Source organism: Medicago truncatula, chromosome 6, assembly GCF_003473485.1.
Source record: "Medicago truncatula cultivar Jemalong A17 chromosome 6, MtrunA17r5.0-ANR, whole genome shotgun sequence".
Taxonomy (NCBI): Eukaryota; Viridiplantae; Streptophyta; class Magnoliopsida; order Fabales; family Fabaceae; genus Medicago; species Medicago truncatula.
The window spans coordinates 10,640,601-10,658,091 of record NC_053047.1 but is presented as its reverse complement, the minus strand read 5'-3'; the positions used below and the strand labels follow the sequence as shown (position 1 = coordinate 10,658,091).

Here is a 17,491-nt window from a genome sequence, read left to right as displayed (position 1 = left end):
TTAGCCTTCTCATGAACTTTGGACCTAAGATGAAAAATAAAAAATTTAGGGTGGTTCGAATGCCAAAAAAAAAGAAGTATTCATGCAATATATTAAATAAAAAAAATATAGAAAACCATCGGCACTTGAAGTAATCATGTGATGTCTATCCTTCTATAACTGAGTTCAGAGCAGTCTAAAAAGTTTATGTGATAGATTATTATAATTTAGAGATATTTGGGGTCTAGGTGAAAAATTATGGACTTAAGGTGCAAATAATAATTAGGGTTATCAGAATAAAAAAAATTATTAAGGTGCAAAAAAATCTTCGTTGTTGCGCCAGATTTCATCCTTCTAGCAAATGAATTTAATGATTAACAACTGTATAGCTTGAGTCTGAAACTTGATTTTAAGCTCGAAACATAAACACAAAACATAGTACAATGAACAAACTTGACTAGTTAATGATAACAGCAATATGAACAATAACAGAAAGTACCCAAAAAAATGGAAAGCAATTCAAAAGTTGAATGCAGCACAGTCAATTAAAACTAAGGTCTAAGCCAAATTTTCCACTTTTAATCTATGCCGAATTTTCCATTTCTAATTCTAATCTAGAACGTTTTAGCTGTTGGCGCAAATTATAAATCTGCTTGATAGAAGTGAGATTCTCTTCATTACGTTCTTTCAGTGTCTGTAATATGTCTTTCGGTTTGTAATTGCTTCTTGTCAGATCATCGACCAAAGACTTCTCTTCGCCACTTAGCCTACCAGCATATGTGCTCCCGATCGCAGTTTCAATTACTTCATGGTTGTGAAATCCACACACTACGTTCACTTTCCATCCATCACCATTTCTAACGGGTCTTCCTCTCAGTCTAAATGGACACCCACATTTCTTTGTTCCAGTCTTGCGAGCTAATGCATCCTTGTATTGTCTATATTTTCCACTTCTTTCGCAACCCAAAATCACAGTTGTTTTCCTTCCTATCCTCTTCTTCAATCCACCATTGTCTGATCTTTGAATGATAACAGTAAACCCGTGCTCTCTCCCAATGGCTCGTGCCCAATTCAGCAGATACTCGCGAGTAGGAAACACCTAAAAATAAGAATTAATAAAACTATAATGTTCACAGAATCATCATAACATGACAGCAATAACTTTTCCTAAAAAAAAAACTCAGAATTCAATTACCTCTTTAGTGGTGAATGCATCACTATAATCCACAATCTTAGTTGGAGGTAAAAATCCCACCATGCGCCTTCAAAAAAATTCAACAATACACCACCTTAAAATAAACTCTCAGAAACTAAATTTCACTACAAAACAAAAAATAAACTTCCAAAAACCAAATCTCAAAACTTAAGAGATAATGAACTCCCAGAATTTAAATTCCAATGCCATAACACTTGATAAACTTTTGGAATTTAAATCCAGCAAAAATCTGGGCTACCAACAATGTCTTGGCTTGACTCATTTACTGTGTTCTAATCTCTTCCTCTTCTCGTATCCATGTCATAATAGATAAATTCAAAAAAGTAAATGAATAACGTGAAAAAGGAGGAACCAACAATATTACATGTCCAAATGATTCTCCATAGTCCATATTTCAATCAAGATGCTAATATTATAATCAGCAGTAACTAAAGATAGCATACATTTGATTATTTGGTGTCAAGAACTTAGAGGAATCAACTCTCTCAAATGCACCTAAATAAGAACTCAGTCTCACAGCGCCTAAGCTAACAGAGTCACTTACCATAAATTGAAATAAATATACAAATAAACATTTATTAGGTCACCGAGTAAATTTCATACCTTTCATGTGCAAACACAGGAACAATCACTTCTCTTAGAATCTTTGCAGCATCCTCAGGCAAAACAGGATTGATGTGAGACCCAGTTCCAAGCTCAAAACCAGTTGTCGGAATCAGCTGAGGTATTATCTGTATAAACCAATGACTGTATGCCAGCTCTGACCCATCACCACGCAGTGGACTAGTGTGAATCATAAAGTTGTATGGCGGATTGTTCAATTGAAAAGACATCTTTCTAAGAGTCGTTCTCATCAAACCTCCAAGATCAAGTGCCTGTAAAATAAATGTCAAGATATAATGGTCAGCCTTTTAAACAATAACCTCCAAACGGGAGAAATTACCACGTATATATATATATATATATATATATAGTCAGGTCATCTAATGGACTGTGACTACCAAATTCACGTGTTGCATCTGTTGAACCTTTTATTTTCTTCTACTATATTTCTTCTCTTTTTTTCACGGATTAATAAACATGGGTTTCTTCCCAGCAGTTTTATGCTGCTTTTTAGTTGCATTTTTCAGTTTTTGTGCTCAGTCTTTCACTGTCAAATCACTCTCCATCATGCTCTTAGCCAATATCACGACTCACCGTGCTTATCCCCCTAACATTCACATATTTCTGATAACACCTAGACTGCAGAATTATTTCATAGTTTTGAGAAAAAAATAGTTTATGATTCAAGACTGTGATGCATTTTATGGTTAACTTAAACTTTGAATGATAAATTGAAATGGAGTTGTATTTTGAATTTGTTCATAAATATTAAATTTGAAACACAGCATAACACGATCCAGGTTTACCACACAGGCAGATGTGTGAAAAACATTTGTTATTCAGTTACATTTGAAGGCACATGACAATTAGAACTTAGCATCTCCGAGTTATACTATAATTCCTAATCAAAATTTATGTCCTATCCCGTATGATTAAGGCACCAAATATAATACAACTATATTCTAAAATACCGTGACATTCAAACACCATTTCTTATTTAATTTTTCAATGTGTTTCTGTCATGTGTGTCGCATGTAATCACCCTTATAAAAGATCTAACATCTAACAATCAGCTGCAAGTCTCACAAAACAATTAATACAAAGCCTTTAAATCATGTGTGATACGAGATGCATTTACATTAAAATCAAACTACACATTTAGCATTTCAACATAAATAGGACTTTGCATAGAATGAAGTGTTACCATTTCATCATCCAATTCATGGAAGTGTGCAGAGTGATACCGAGGAACAACCCATATCTCAAAAGGAAATGAAGCAGCAAACGGAACCAATGAAAAGAAGTAGGTAGATGAATCAATCAAAAGATCCTCAAGTTGAATGTCACAAATACAGCACTTTCCTGTCTGATAAAAAAAATCCTTCATATTTCCAAGACGGGCAGAAACATTGTTTGGAACAATTGGCAAGCCCAGGATTTGACTATGAGAATGACTCATTGCTGCACCAGCTTTTTCACCATGGTTTTTAAACACCTTCAAAGATTAATAAAATCAAGTTTAGAAATGACAAATTACATGAAACAGGTGCCAGAAGAAGACAACCGTCCTAATATATTTATATTTATACAGAACAAGGCAAGACTAGGTTAACTGCAATTATTAATCTTATTGTAGAAAATAATAACTAAAACTGTAAAAGTAAATAGAACCATAGTCAGTGATGTGAAGCATGCAAGCAACACTGCTTACTTGCTCAGATGTTCTCATTACCTAAAGTCAAATAACAATTATAATATGCCTAGATCATAAATCATAGCTCACTACAGCACACTGCATATAGAATAAAAAGCATATCAAAACTTCCTACTTTCATATTAGAAGTGTCAAACCCCATACAAACACAACTGTAAAGCAGCCAAAAAGATTCAAGTTCACATAACTTGTGAAGAAAATAACAATTTGTACAACAAGGACACAAAATTAACAAGGAATAGATAGTGAAATCAATGTTATCAATAGCGGAACGCCAAAAATCTGCGATGTTAGATGGCCAATAGCGGAAGCTACAAAGTGGTTGAATTGAGTCAATTATATATATATATATATATATATATATATATATATATATATATATATATATATATATATATATATGAAGGCACGCTGAATACAAATAAAAGAGGGAATGGAGGCAGTGCGTGGCTCAATTACTTAGAGGTTTACATATTACGGTGAATATATAAGTAATACTCATTGGCTATTCGGTTTCTAAAATTTACGAATAGGTCCTAATTGGCACACATGCAGATTCTTCAGTTCATTATTTTAGAAAACATTGAATGAAATTAAGAAAATAAGTCCCAGAGCTTACTTAACTAACAAATTACATTATTGTAAGAACTGATGTGATAATTTCTTCTTTCAGTGATGAAATATATAACCCCCACTTATATTGAAGGCTTACTTCAAAATTATCACATTAGCCTTCGAGATGCAAAATGATCACACAAACACTATGCATCGGGTGAAAACTGACCACTTGTATCCTTATACATCCTCCTCTACCATAGTTAATCTTGTTCGAGATGGGCTGAGCAACAAGGTTTGACATCACCCTAAAGGATTTATTTTTCACAATGAATCAAACCAAATACCTCCCAGGAACATATCTTTAAGGCAGCAACAAGGGTGCACGCTCTTGTTACTAGCAGATCTAGAATGGTTCCACTAAGCCACCTCATTGCATACCAAGTGAATAAAGACTAATATCACCAAATAAGAGAAAAAAAATCTCACTACTCTCACATTACCTATTCTCCATTGAAAAACTACTTTTAAGTGATGATAACGTTACAGTTTTCCTTTATTTTATTCTAAACATAACTCTAAAATTTAAAAGCTTACAGATAAAAAACATCACATTAGCAGCCTTTGAGAATGCAAAATGATCACAGATATTAAATCAAAGGCATTTCCTTACAAAACTCACATATACAAGAGCCAACCTTGTTCTGAGGTGGACAGAACAATAATGGTAGACATCATTCCTACCGTATACCACTCCACACATTCTTCCTACTTGCATATCTACCATGCTTCCACTATACCAACCTAAGTAACACTAACACTTCTACTTTCAAATTATTATCGGCGTCTATGTTGTTAGTATCGTGTCTAGTGTCTATGCTTCATAGAAAACAACTACTATCACCAACCAGACAATTTTAATTTCACTACTCTCAAATTACCAATTCTCCTATACAACAAGATTCAATTATTATTTTTTTATTTTAAAGTCCTTTAACGTTTTTGATAGACTCAAAAGGATAACAAGTTCTTGAATTCTGTTGCTCAACCAACCTAGGGTTTATTTATCAAGTGCATAATACATAGCATTGACACTTCCAATTAAAGTCATGTTCAAATACTTCAGATTAAATCTGACATTGACACAACACTTACACATATAGATATAGATATATTAATCACTTCCATTTTCTTAAATTATTATCATGTATAGTGTCGCAATCAATATCATGTCTAGTGTCCGTGCTTCATAGATAAAGACAAATATGACCACACCAACCACACAATTACAAAACAGATAGTACTGCTACTCATTCAAAACAGATACATTGTCAATGTCGCAGTCAGTCGGAGTATCGTGTCTAGTGTTTGTGCTTCATATATAACAATTAGTATCACCACACCAGCTACACACAATTTCACTTTCATTCCACTCAAATCACTTCCATTTTCTGAAATTATTATCGCTGTCTACATTGTCAGTGTAGCAATCAATATCATGTCTAGTGTCCGTGCTTCATAGAAAAAGACAAATATCACCACACCAACCACACAATTTCAAAACAGATAGTACTACTATTCATTCAAAACAGATACATTGTCAATGTCGCAGCCAGTCGTCAGTACTCAGTATCATATGCTTCATAGATAACGACTAATATCACCACACCAACTACACAATTACACTTCCATCCCACTCAAATCACCAATTTTCCTATAAAACAACAATTTGAACCCTAAAAATTTAAAATTTCTATAATAAAAATCAAAACTTTAACAAAATAAAAACCAAATCCACAAAAACACAAACCTGAACATATTTGATAGACTCAAGATGAACCAATTCTCTGATCCTATTACTAAAAGCAATAAAAACCTCACCAACATCCTTCGGCGTCAAATCCAACAACTGCTCCGAATGCACCGGACTCTCAATCACAACATCATGAATCCCAAACCCATCCAAAACCTCACCACCATCCAACACAAACCCATCATCCAAACTCCTCAAAACCGCCGGATTCGGACTCTCAACAACCCTAATCTTCCAATTCGGTTCATCAAACGGAACCCTAAAAATCTCCTCACTACATTCATCTTCATGACCAATGCAATACACACACGGCTTATTCCTACTAGGATTCGTATTATACGTCGATTTCCCCTTAAAGTCTGAAGCTTTCTTCGTTTTATCTTGCTTGAAGATAACCCATTCATTCCAAACCGTTGATTTTCGGTAAATTGGATTTGGATCTTCTTCCTCATCGGTTTCCTGCAAAAAGGGGTGAAAATTAGGGTTAGGGTTTGAAAATTTTCAAAAACTTCAAAAAAATTGAAAAAATAGGGTTAATGAAAACGACAAATGGGAGTGTCGTTTTGAAGGTACTTACCAGTGCTGAAAGAGTGAATGGTGAATTAGGGTTGATTAACGAACGGCGTTTGCCACCAACGGTTTTGGTTCTCATCGTTGCGAAAAAATGGTACGAATTGTACGAAAATGAAGTTTCGTAGTGACTGTGTGTTTCGTAGTGACTGAAAGTGTTTTGGTGTTTGGTTTGTTTGCCCTAGTCAGAGAGAGAGATGCGGCTATTTGAATGAAGAAGGGAGGTACAAGAGAAGTAAATAGTAAATACAAATTATTATTTTTATATGTGTTTTTAGAATTTAATATGTATATTTTGTTTTTTGTTTTTTTGCAAGAATATGTATATTTTGTTGTTGTATAATTATTTTACACAGCATCCATGGTAATTGACACATCAATTAATTAGATCATCTAGGTTTTAATACGAAAAACTATTTATTGAGAAGAAAGATGCTGGAGTTTAATGCGAGATAGATGTTCGTCCAAATATCTGGTTGTGGACTTTGTACGTGATTGTAGTGATAACATGTTTTGAAAGACTGTATAAATCGTACAAAAGGACGTCTCATTGATTTCAATGAATATTAATGTTATATTATTGCTTCAAATCTCGTATTTTCTATTTTCAGCGAAATCTTGTCTTCATTTTATCTTCAACGAAACTTTTGTCTTGAAATATTCAAACAAAATTTAACTTTGTTTTTAAGTACTTAATCCAGAGTAATTAAGCGTTCGATGATCCGTAATTGAGTTTATTTATCATATGATTCAGTAGTGGACGTTGATGCAGTGGCGGATCTTGAGTTTTTTTTTTTCGAGGGTGCCAAATATTTGAAGAATATATATTAAATAGTTTATAAAAATGTAAAACATTGTTATCTGGTCTAGTGGGTAATATTGCCTTACTGATACAATACATGGGGATAACCACTTCAACGACAATGCATTAATAGAAATATCATGCATAATATAAAATTTATATATAAATTGGAGGGTGCAGTGGCACCTGGGAGGTCTCTGAAGAGATTCGCCCCTACGTTGATGCACGGATGTAGTGGACATGGATATAGATGATTGTAGCAGGTGAGGATTTTAATGATGTTGATCTTCATACAGATGACTAGTTGATGGTTGATTCTTTGAGGTTGATCTAAGGGAAGTGTTCTTAAGAGGGTTCTAGATGATCTTCTTGAACATTGAATCAGAAGGATTGTCTTGAATGTATGTTGTTTCAGATGGACCATCTTGACCGTTGATCCCACCAAACTATATTGAATGTTGATCCAGACAATATAATTTACTTTCAGAAGATGTTGTTTGTTTTGCTTCACTTCATGATGGCTATCATGCTTTGATTGAGACTTCATGGACTTTGACCAAAACATACTTTTGCTAAATTCCCTTGTTATAAGTCATTTAACTTCGCAACATTTTTATTTATTCAATTCATGTTAAAAATAATTTTTTTTATGTTTTTCTTTATATATATATATATATATATATATATATATATATATATATATAGAGTTAGGATCCGTTGACACCAGGTGTCAACGCATTCGTTGACACCAAATCTCAACCGTCTCTTTTTTTAGATCAACGGCTTAAAACAATTTTAAAGTTAACCCATGCTAGTCCTGAATTTTGACCTCGCAGACATCTTGAATTTTAATCATATACTTTTATTGCTTCTGGAAAAATTATTCCCCTCCACTCATCGATATTCTATAACATCTTTATTCTTCTTGGGCTAATTGACTAATTCTTCATATAGATTAGATTGCAACAAACAATTTAGGTCAAAGTATGAAACCCTTCATAATTAGGGGAAAGTAGTATTTATATGATTGCTTCGATTGGTGGAATTGCAGGCGTGGAAATTGAGTTTTTGATGTGCTTGCTTCTATTGGTGGAATATTTTGCCATGATTAATAATTAAAAGCAATTGCATATTTGATTGTGTGATAGTTGTGATCATACGTAGTTCTTCGATGAGTTTTGTAAAATAAAAACCCTTCAAATTAAATTGAATTGGTGATTAGTTTTTGATAAACAAGAAATCATGTGTTGTGTGGTTGAGATCGGTGAGAAGACAGATGGTTTCATGGATGTTCTTTAAGACTTTGTTCTGTTAAAGCAGATTGAACAGACAAAATATGGTGCACTGTTAAGGAATGCCGATGTGAGGTAAACCATTGGATTAATTGAAATAGACGGTTGAGATTTGGTGTCAACGAATCCGTTGACACCTGGTGTCAACGGATCCTGACTCATATATATATATATGTTGAATGGACTCAATGTATAGTCTGAAAAATGTAGAAAACGTTATGATGTATATCGCTGAATGGCAAGCTTCCAAATATTGGAAAGTCGAAGTTAGAGGACCTTCTGAACAATAAGCTCATCAACAACCTTATGTAGATCTTGGGTCTAACATCCAAGAGCGAAAAATTCTCTTTAAGAAACGACAAAATCATTATAATAGCCGACACAAATTTTGATGGAACCCACATTAAAGGATTAGTATCTCGACTAGTGTTGATTATACCTTATACCAATTTAACATAGTGCAGGTAGGACAAACATTTGTGACATTGTGCAATTCAATTCCAAATGATAATTGTGACAATTAGTGTTTCAAAATTGTCAAACTTATTTACAATAAGTTGATTTTATTACACAAGACCACGTGTCTACTACTCCCCCTTGGCCCACATGTTCCCCAAAAACTCTCTAAAAAGTTTAATATTTGTTTGAACTAAGTATTGCAGAATAACTTAACCCAGTAGCAGCTGCGTGTGCCCTAAAAACCATATCATTTATCTCTTCTTTTTCTTCATTCTTCTTAGATTATATAGATTTTCACAAATGGGTGATCAAACGGATAAAGATAAATTAGTTTGTGTTAATACAGAGGCTGAAAAGCTTATTGCATATGATAAACAACTAGATATCACAGTAGGTGAGATAAAGAAGCACATTTAGGATCAGTACGAGATCGATACAGATGACAAATACGTTGTATTTTGTAACATCCCCAAATTTGATGACTAAATATTTATTTTATTATTATTATTTTTATTATTAACCCTTATTTTATGACTATTCATATTGCTGAGTAAATCATATATGTTTGTAATTATGTGTTAGTGTTAGAAGATTAGACCAGGTAGAATATTAGATTGAATCAAACCTAACTATCAATTGGCCAAAATCATATGATATGATACATGGAAAATTACTACATTTGACCAAGGACACTTTGGAAAAATCCACCACACTTAGCAAAACTAGTAAGTCTCCCATTTATTCCACCACCACATAATTGAGGAAAGAAAAAAAAAACAAGAGAGAGAGAGAGAGAGAGAGAGAGAGAGAGAGAGAGAGAGAGAGAGAGAGAGAGAGAGAGAGAGAGAGAGAGAGAGAGAGAGAGAGAGAGAGAGAGAGAGAGAGAGAGAGAGAGAGAGAGAGAGAGAGAGAGAGAGAGAGAGAGAGAGAGAGAGAGAGAGAGAGAGAGAGAGAGGAGGAGGAGGAGGAGGATGGCTCACAACCTTCCTATAAGTGTCAGCATAGATGAAGATTAAGCTTCATGTATTTATTCACCCACAAATTATTTGGAGGAAAATCAAAGTTTTGACCTTCCCATGGTCATGGGTTCATTGAGGAAAGGAGAATGAAAGAAAGTTAGGATGGCTCACAACCTTCCCATAAGTGTCGACATAGATGAAGATTAAGCTCCATGTATTTATTCACCCACAAATTATTAGGAGGAAAACCAAAGCTTTACCTTCCCATGGTCATGGGTTCATTGAGGAAAGGAAAATTGAAGAAAGTTAGGATTCAAGGAAGGAGATGAAGTTGTGAGCTAAATTTTCCTCTTTTGAAGAATTCAAGGTAGCATAGTCTTATCCCAAACTCAAAACCTTTGTAGGGTGTATTAGTATTCTTGAATTAATTGCATGTTTGAGTAAATTTATGTTCCCATGTGATTATGTCTATATCTATTACATAAAATTGAAATGCATTCTAGATGTTTGATGTATTTACTTTGATTCCTTTTCAACTTTAAGAAAATTTAGGAAAGGAAAATAATAGAAAAATAAGGTAGTTACCCTATACCCTAATGTAATATGATCGGTGAATTCATACATTTAGAGTTATAGTGTCTTAGTATGTATTGATATGGTTGTTAAATTTGAGGAAAGATATGTTGTAGAATGAAAAGTGATAGAAAGAAAAAAGAAGTTGTGATTTTCTATTCAAAAATATTAACATGTAGCTAAACTCAAATACATATAATTTACGTTAGAAACATAATTTTTGGATGAAACCAATTGGGTTTGAAAGCTCAATTATAGCACTTTTTTACTGGAAATTTTTTATAATTTTATATTATTTATACGATTTTTTTTATGGTATTATGAATAAGGCCGTTGTGTTGTAAAATTTCTTTGAAACCTGAATGCTTAGATTGAGCACATCTTGAGCTTGAAAACTCTATTTTCAATGAGACTAGTTGCGTTTGATAGAAGACAACTAGTAGTTTCTTCGTAGTGAATTTCATAATATTAGCATGTAGCCATACATCTCAGCAACTAAGTGAACACAAATCTTATGTTGGAGCAATTAAGTGAACACAAATCTTATGTTAGAGTTTAGTGTTTTATTTAAATACTTGAAGTAATTTTGAGTGTGACTTGTTGAATAAAGAACAATTAGTAAGAATGAAAATTTCTATGGTGTTTACTGATGTTCATGTATCATGTGCCATGATATGATTGTATTATTGGTTTTGATGTGGGTCTGACTTATTAATACCTTGTGAGTTGTTGTTTACTAGACATACTCTACTATGTTGTTGTTATTACCTGACCACTTCAATTCACAGGAATAATATGAGTGTGTAGATTAGTGGTAGAATGTACTAAGTTTGAGGGCTTACTCATGTCGTTTACAATTTCAATTAAGAAGTACAATTAATGATTGTTTTATTGTTTGTTTTAAGATTTAACATCGTAGTTCAAACTTTAGAGAGAAAAATGAACTTTTTATTATTGTAAAATTGTGTTATCACTACTAGAAATTAGACATTTTGCAGCAACTTTTTCTCACCGACAATGAACTTGTTGGCAGTAGCATGCATATATCAACGACTAATTTAAGTCATTGTAATAAGTTTTTTTTTTCTCATCAATATCATTATTGCTGCGAAAAATGACATATCCTAACAACAATTATTATCGTTGAGAATAATACAACTTTTTTATTTGTATTTAGCAATGACTAATTTTAGTCGTTGTAATAAGTTATTATTTCTATCAACAATAATTTTATCGCTGCGAAAAATGACTTATTTCAACAGCGATTATTTTCACGAGAAACAATACAACTTTTTGATATGCATATAACAACAACTAATTTAAATCATTGTAATAAGTTGTTATTTTTCTCAACGATATTATTGTCGTTGCGAAAAATAACTTATTTCAACAACAATTAATCTCAATGAGAATAATACAATTTTTTTTTACATACATATAACAACAGGTTTAAATTGTTGTAATAATATTTTTCAACAACAATATTATTGTTGTTGTGAAAAATAACTTATCCCAACGACAATGACTAACTCTCTTAACACTCTCCCTCAAGTTGGGAGATATAGATTAAATAAGATTGTTTGTTTTAAGCTTTAACAATGAAAAAAACGTTTGATGTTTTAAGCATTTACAAGTCATTATACAATTACTTAAATTACAAAGATATGTTACAATTACTTTTCTACTAAAGTGATATAAAATTAGTCTAGACATTAAATATAAGTTTGCTGTCATGAGCCTTTTATTCTACACTAACCAATTTTTTTAATAGATTTTTTATACTATTGTTATTAATTAATCATATCGTTTTCAATTTAGATACCATGAAAACAGTGTTGAATGATGAAATACCTGGATTGAAGGATGCATGTCACAAAAAGGATGATCATTACACTTTAATATTAATAGAAGGGAACTCAGCAAAGAGAAAAATTCTCTTTTAAGATATGGCAAAATTATTATAATTGCCAACGCAGATTTTGATGGAATCCACATGAAAGGATTAATATTGTACTTAATTTACAAAATGTGGATTCCTATAGTAATGAATAGAAGTAAGTTTCTGTCAACCATAAACACGCTAATCATTAAGGTTATTATTAATCATTATTGTTGTTGTTGTTGTTGTTATACGATGTTATAGTAGATAAAAAGGTCTTGGAGGTCTAATTTAATAGATATATATATTTTTTCTCCCTGCAGGCTACTTCATCATCTGGGTCCGTCTAGGCATTTACGACCCTAGGGAGCTTTGAAGAACTGAAGAAAAAGGTTGATTTGTCTGGTTGGAAGATAAAGTATTACAAATTAGTTTTTTTTCTTTTCTTTTTATGGTGAAAAAAGTCTGTTGTTATTAGTATTCAATAATTAATTATTAGTACAACAGTAATTGTGTGGGTTAAAAAACAAATCATTTATCTCTTCTTTTTCATCCTTCTACTTAGATTATTTAGATTTTCACAACTCGGTAATAAAATGGAATATCAAACAGATAAAGATAAATTAGTTTGTGTTAAGACAGAGGTTGGAAAACTTATTGCATATGATAAACAACTAGATGTCACAGTAGTTGAGATGAAAAATCATATTCAGGATCAGTACGAGATCGATGAACCAATACATTCTATTTCGTGGTAAGATTGTTTGATTGTGTGTTTTAAGCTTTGATATTGGAGTTAACACTTTAGAGAGGAAAATGAACTTTTCATTATTGTAAAATTGTGTTATATATATATATATATATATATATATATATAAACAATGATAAAGTTCTAACTTAGAGAGAAAATAACAGAACGACAGTTAAGAAACTAACTAAACTGTTAAACAGTTAACAACTAACTAAAACTGAAAACACTAACTAACTTTCTTAATACTCCCCGTCTTATTGTTTGTTTTAAGATTTAATATTGGAGCTCACACTTTAGAGAGAAAATAAACTTTTTTTTTATTGTAAAATTGTGTTATCACTACTAGAAATTAGATATTTTGTAGCGACTTTTTCTCAGCGACAATGAACTTGTTAGCAATAATATGCATATACCAACGACTAACAACAATTATTGTCTTTGGGAATAATACAAATTTTTTATTTGTATTTAACAATGATTAATTTTAGTCATTGTAATAAGTTATTATTTTTATAAACAATATTTTTATCGCTGCGAAAAATAACTTATCTCAACAACGATTATTTTCACGAAGATCAATACAACTTTTTGATATGCATATAGAAACAAATAATTTAAGTCATTGTAATAAGTTGTTATTTTTCTCAACAATATTATTGTCGTTGTGAAAAATAACTTATCCCAACAACAATTAATCTCGCTAAGAATAATACAATTATTTTACATGCATATAACAACAAGTTTAAATTGTTGTAATAATATTTTTCAACAACAATATGATTGTCGTTGTGAAAAATAACTTATCCCAATGACAATAACTAATTCTCTTAACGCTCTCCCTCAGGTTGGGAGATATAGATTACATAAGATTGTTTGTTTTAAGCTTTAACAATGGGAAAAATATTTGATGTTTTAAGCATTTACAAGTCATTATACCATTACTTAAATTACAAAGATATTCTACAATTACTCTTTGACTATAGTGATATAAAATTAGCCGAGACATAGGATATAGGCTAGCTGTCATGAGCCTTTTATTCTGCACTGACCAATTTTTTTAATATGCTTTTGTACTATATAGTTATTAATTAATCATATCGTTTACAATTAAGATACCATGAAAGGTCGTGTTGATGAAATACTTGGAATGATGGATGCATGTCACGAAAAGGGTTATCATTGCACTTTAATATTAACAAAAGGGAACTCAACAAAGTCCATTGTTGTAAGTCATTTAGCCTCTTAACATTTTTATTTATTCAATCAATGTTAATTTTTTTTTTATGTTATATATATATATATATATATATATATATATATATATATATATATACACTAGTTGAATGGACACAATGTATAGTATGAAAAACATAGAAAACGTTATGGTGTATATCGGTGAATGACAAACTTTCAAATATTTGAAAGTCAAAGTTAGAAGACCTTAAAAATAAGATCGTTAACAACCTTATGCAGATCTTGGATCTAACATTCAAGAGCGAAAAATTCTCTTTAAGATATGACAAAATCATTATAATGACCGACGCAGATTTTGATGAAACCCACATTAAAGGATTAATATTGTACTTAATCTACATAATGTGGACTCCCTTGATAATGAATATGAGTGAATTTCTGTCAACCATGAACACTCCAATCATTAAGGTTATTATTATTGTTGTTGTTGTTATTATTATTATGGATGTTATAGTAGATAAAAAAGTTTTTGAGGTCTAATTTAATAGATATATATTTTCTCTCTTTGCAGGCTACTTCATCGTCTGGGTCCGTATAGGCATTTACGATCCTATGGAGCTTTGAAGAACTGAGGGAAAAGATTGATTTGTCTGGTTGGAAATAATTGCGTGTGCCCTAAAAAACAATTCATTTATCTCTTCTTTTTCATCCTTCTACTTAGATTATTTAAATTTTCACAACTGGGTCTCAGAATTAGCAGCAAAACACGTTATCCTCATCCTCTCTCTCTCTCTCTCTCATAAATCGCACAAAAACATCCCACTGCATTTGAATGTCTTGTGATTAGCGGCTTCACCTCATCGTCCACCTCTTCCTCCTCCCTCACTCTACTCCTCATGTATCCGACCAAAGAAGCAGTAAAACTAGTTATTGTGGCTACAATATTGGTAACAACCACCACAACAGTAACAGATGACAGCTATTATCCCCCAAAACAGACATCTTATCCCAGTAACATTCAAAAGGAATTTAAGCTGATCCCAAAAATCCTTCCTTTTGAAGATGATGATTAAGACAATGAAAGAAACCCATAATATTATGGCATATTTTGTATAATCATCTTTGAAATATTAAAGTTGATGCCCAAACAGAACAAGACATTCAAACAGGGAACCATTCCTAGGTCTCTGAACAATGGTTGCAAACAGAGAGAAAACAAAGAGGAGATGAAAAGCAGTTACAAAGGAAAAAAACGAATTTTTGACATCTTTATGGTTAATGAGATAGTGATGGATCGGTCCTTCAAGGTTTTTGAAAAGAAAAGTAGAAATGAGAAGAAATAGTTTGATTGAGTAACTAACCACTGTTGCAAGCCTCCGTGTATCATTGACAGAGTGATGCTCGGGTTGTGGTGGTGGTGCTTCTTCATCATCCATGGAGGATTGGATGATTCAATGAAGGAAGGAAGAAGAGAAAAATGTTTGAGAAAAATGTGAGAAAAGCAGAGCATACAACAATGAAACGTTTTGTTGTTATTTAATGTGTTTGGGAAAATGAAATGAAATCAACCCAACCCTAAGATTAATCTAAAGGGTGTAATTGAAACAAAGAAAATCTTCAATTTTGTCTCTATTCGGTCAATTCAATTGATGAGAATAATGAAGAATTCGTCCTTTTTTAATATCCATCCCACCTCTCCATTTTTACAGGGAGTGTGTGTGTGTTTGTTTATTTGTTAGAATGAAAAAAATGACCCTATGATGAAATGACACGTTACCACCTTCACAACATCATGTCCTTCCTTTTGTCTTCTATTTGCAATTGCAATTCACTCACAACGTCCCAATTTGTTTTTATCTGTCCAACAAATAGAGAGATGAAAAACGGTGGTTTGTTTAATTGCTTTAGTCTTAAGTTCTTCGACATAATATATATTTTTATAATTAAGTTAGATTTTAAATGTCTTATTAGTCCAAAATTTTGAGAACTGGTAAAATCTTTGTTTCGACTGTGAGCAACTCTCAATTTTTTTTAAATCAAAGCATATCATCACATCAAATAGACATTGTACCAAAGACATAGTTCAAGTGTTTCAAGTGACTGTTTACTGATGTTTTTGGTAAAAAAGAAGACTAGTTTTGATTATTACAAGCAGGATCAAACCAGAAATTCTAAGATATGTTGTGCAATCTGTTTCCAGAAAATTCATGAGTGTTCATCATATTCATAGGCTGCTTTATGAATAAAACAGTTTTTGTATGAAAGTAAACGTCTTTCGGCGGAAAGAAGTAAAGAAAAATGCAAGTAAAAAAGCTCAAAAGTTCAAACGCAAAAACTTAAAGAAATGTAAATTGCATTGCATTTAAATGTAAACGCGGTTCGACAAATCAGTTTACATACATTCTATATGACTCTTTTCTCTAGACGCTGGTACTTTGAGTGCTAGAATTCTATAAATGATTTGCGACCGTTTTTCCTATGAAAAAACTATTATTTATACATAGAAGAAATAAAAAGCTAAACTGCCACAAGCTGCACTTCTTCCTTTGAAAACTGTCTGTCCTCCACGTCTCAATGAGAAACTGCTGCTTTTGAATTTGAATTTTTTCCCTTCGACAGAAACTGCTTGATTTCGACCAAACCTCTCTCTGAATCACCTCTTGTCGAACTTCATTGATATTGAACTCTTTTAAATGCTAAGTCCCAAAACCATGTCGAAATCTTCATGCTAAAGATAACATTTTTAATTCTTGAAAGAACAAAAGTCATCTTTCTTTGACTGGGTTAATTGAGCATGTCGAAATTACAAGCTAACAATAATTCGACCAATCGTATCGATATTTAATGCATGAGTTATGCATGCTTTTTCTAATAAATAATTGGTTTAAAGCTTGTTTTCCAATTTTTTTGGGGATGAATGAAACTTTAACTTATTAGTTAATGGTTCAAATCGTAAGATACCTTTATATGAAACCATAAAATTTTGAATAATAGATTTCGATACATTTTAAAAATGGTGGGATTTTTGGAGATATTTTCAACATATATAATTTGGAAAGTTGTGTCGATTGAATAAATGGTTAATCAATCCACAATGCTATTGCATATCCCAGTGGTTTATGATTCTGTCTC

At 32.1% G+C, this 17,491-nt stretch overlaps 1 protein-coding gene across 1 annotated transcript; it reads right to left on the bottom strand.

Moving 5' to 3' along the window:
* Positions 1 to 369: 369 nt before the first annotated feature.
* LOC11427700 (ADP-glucose phosphorylase) lies at positions 370 to 6,689 on the bottom strand. Its single transcript, XM_024786375.2, has 6 exons — positions 6,458 to 6,689; positions 5,878 to 6,339; positions 3,003 to 3,293; positions 1,799 to 2,070; positions 1,175 to 1,241; positions 370 to 1,078 (listed from the first exon to the last, which is right to left on the bottom strand). Exons 1-6 carry the CDS (start codon positions 6,530 to 6,532, stop codon positions 563 to 565), a joined length of 1,683 nt encoding a protein of 560 aa, XP_024642143.2. The 5' UTR covers positions 6,533 to 6,689; the 3' UTR covers positions 370 to 562.
* Between the last annotated feature and the right edge of the window lie 10,802 nt (positions 6,690 to 17,491).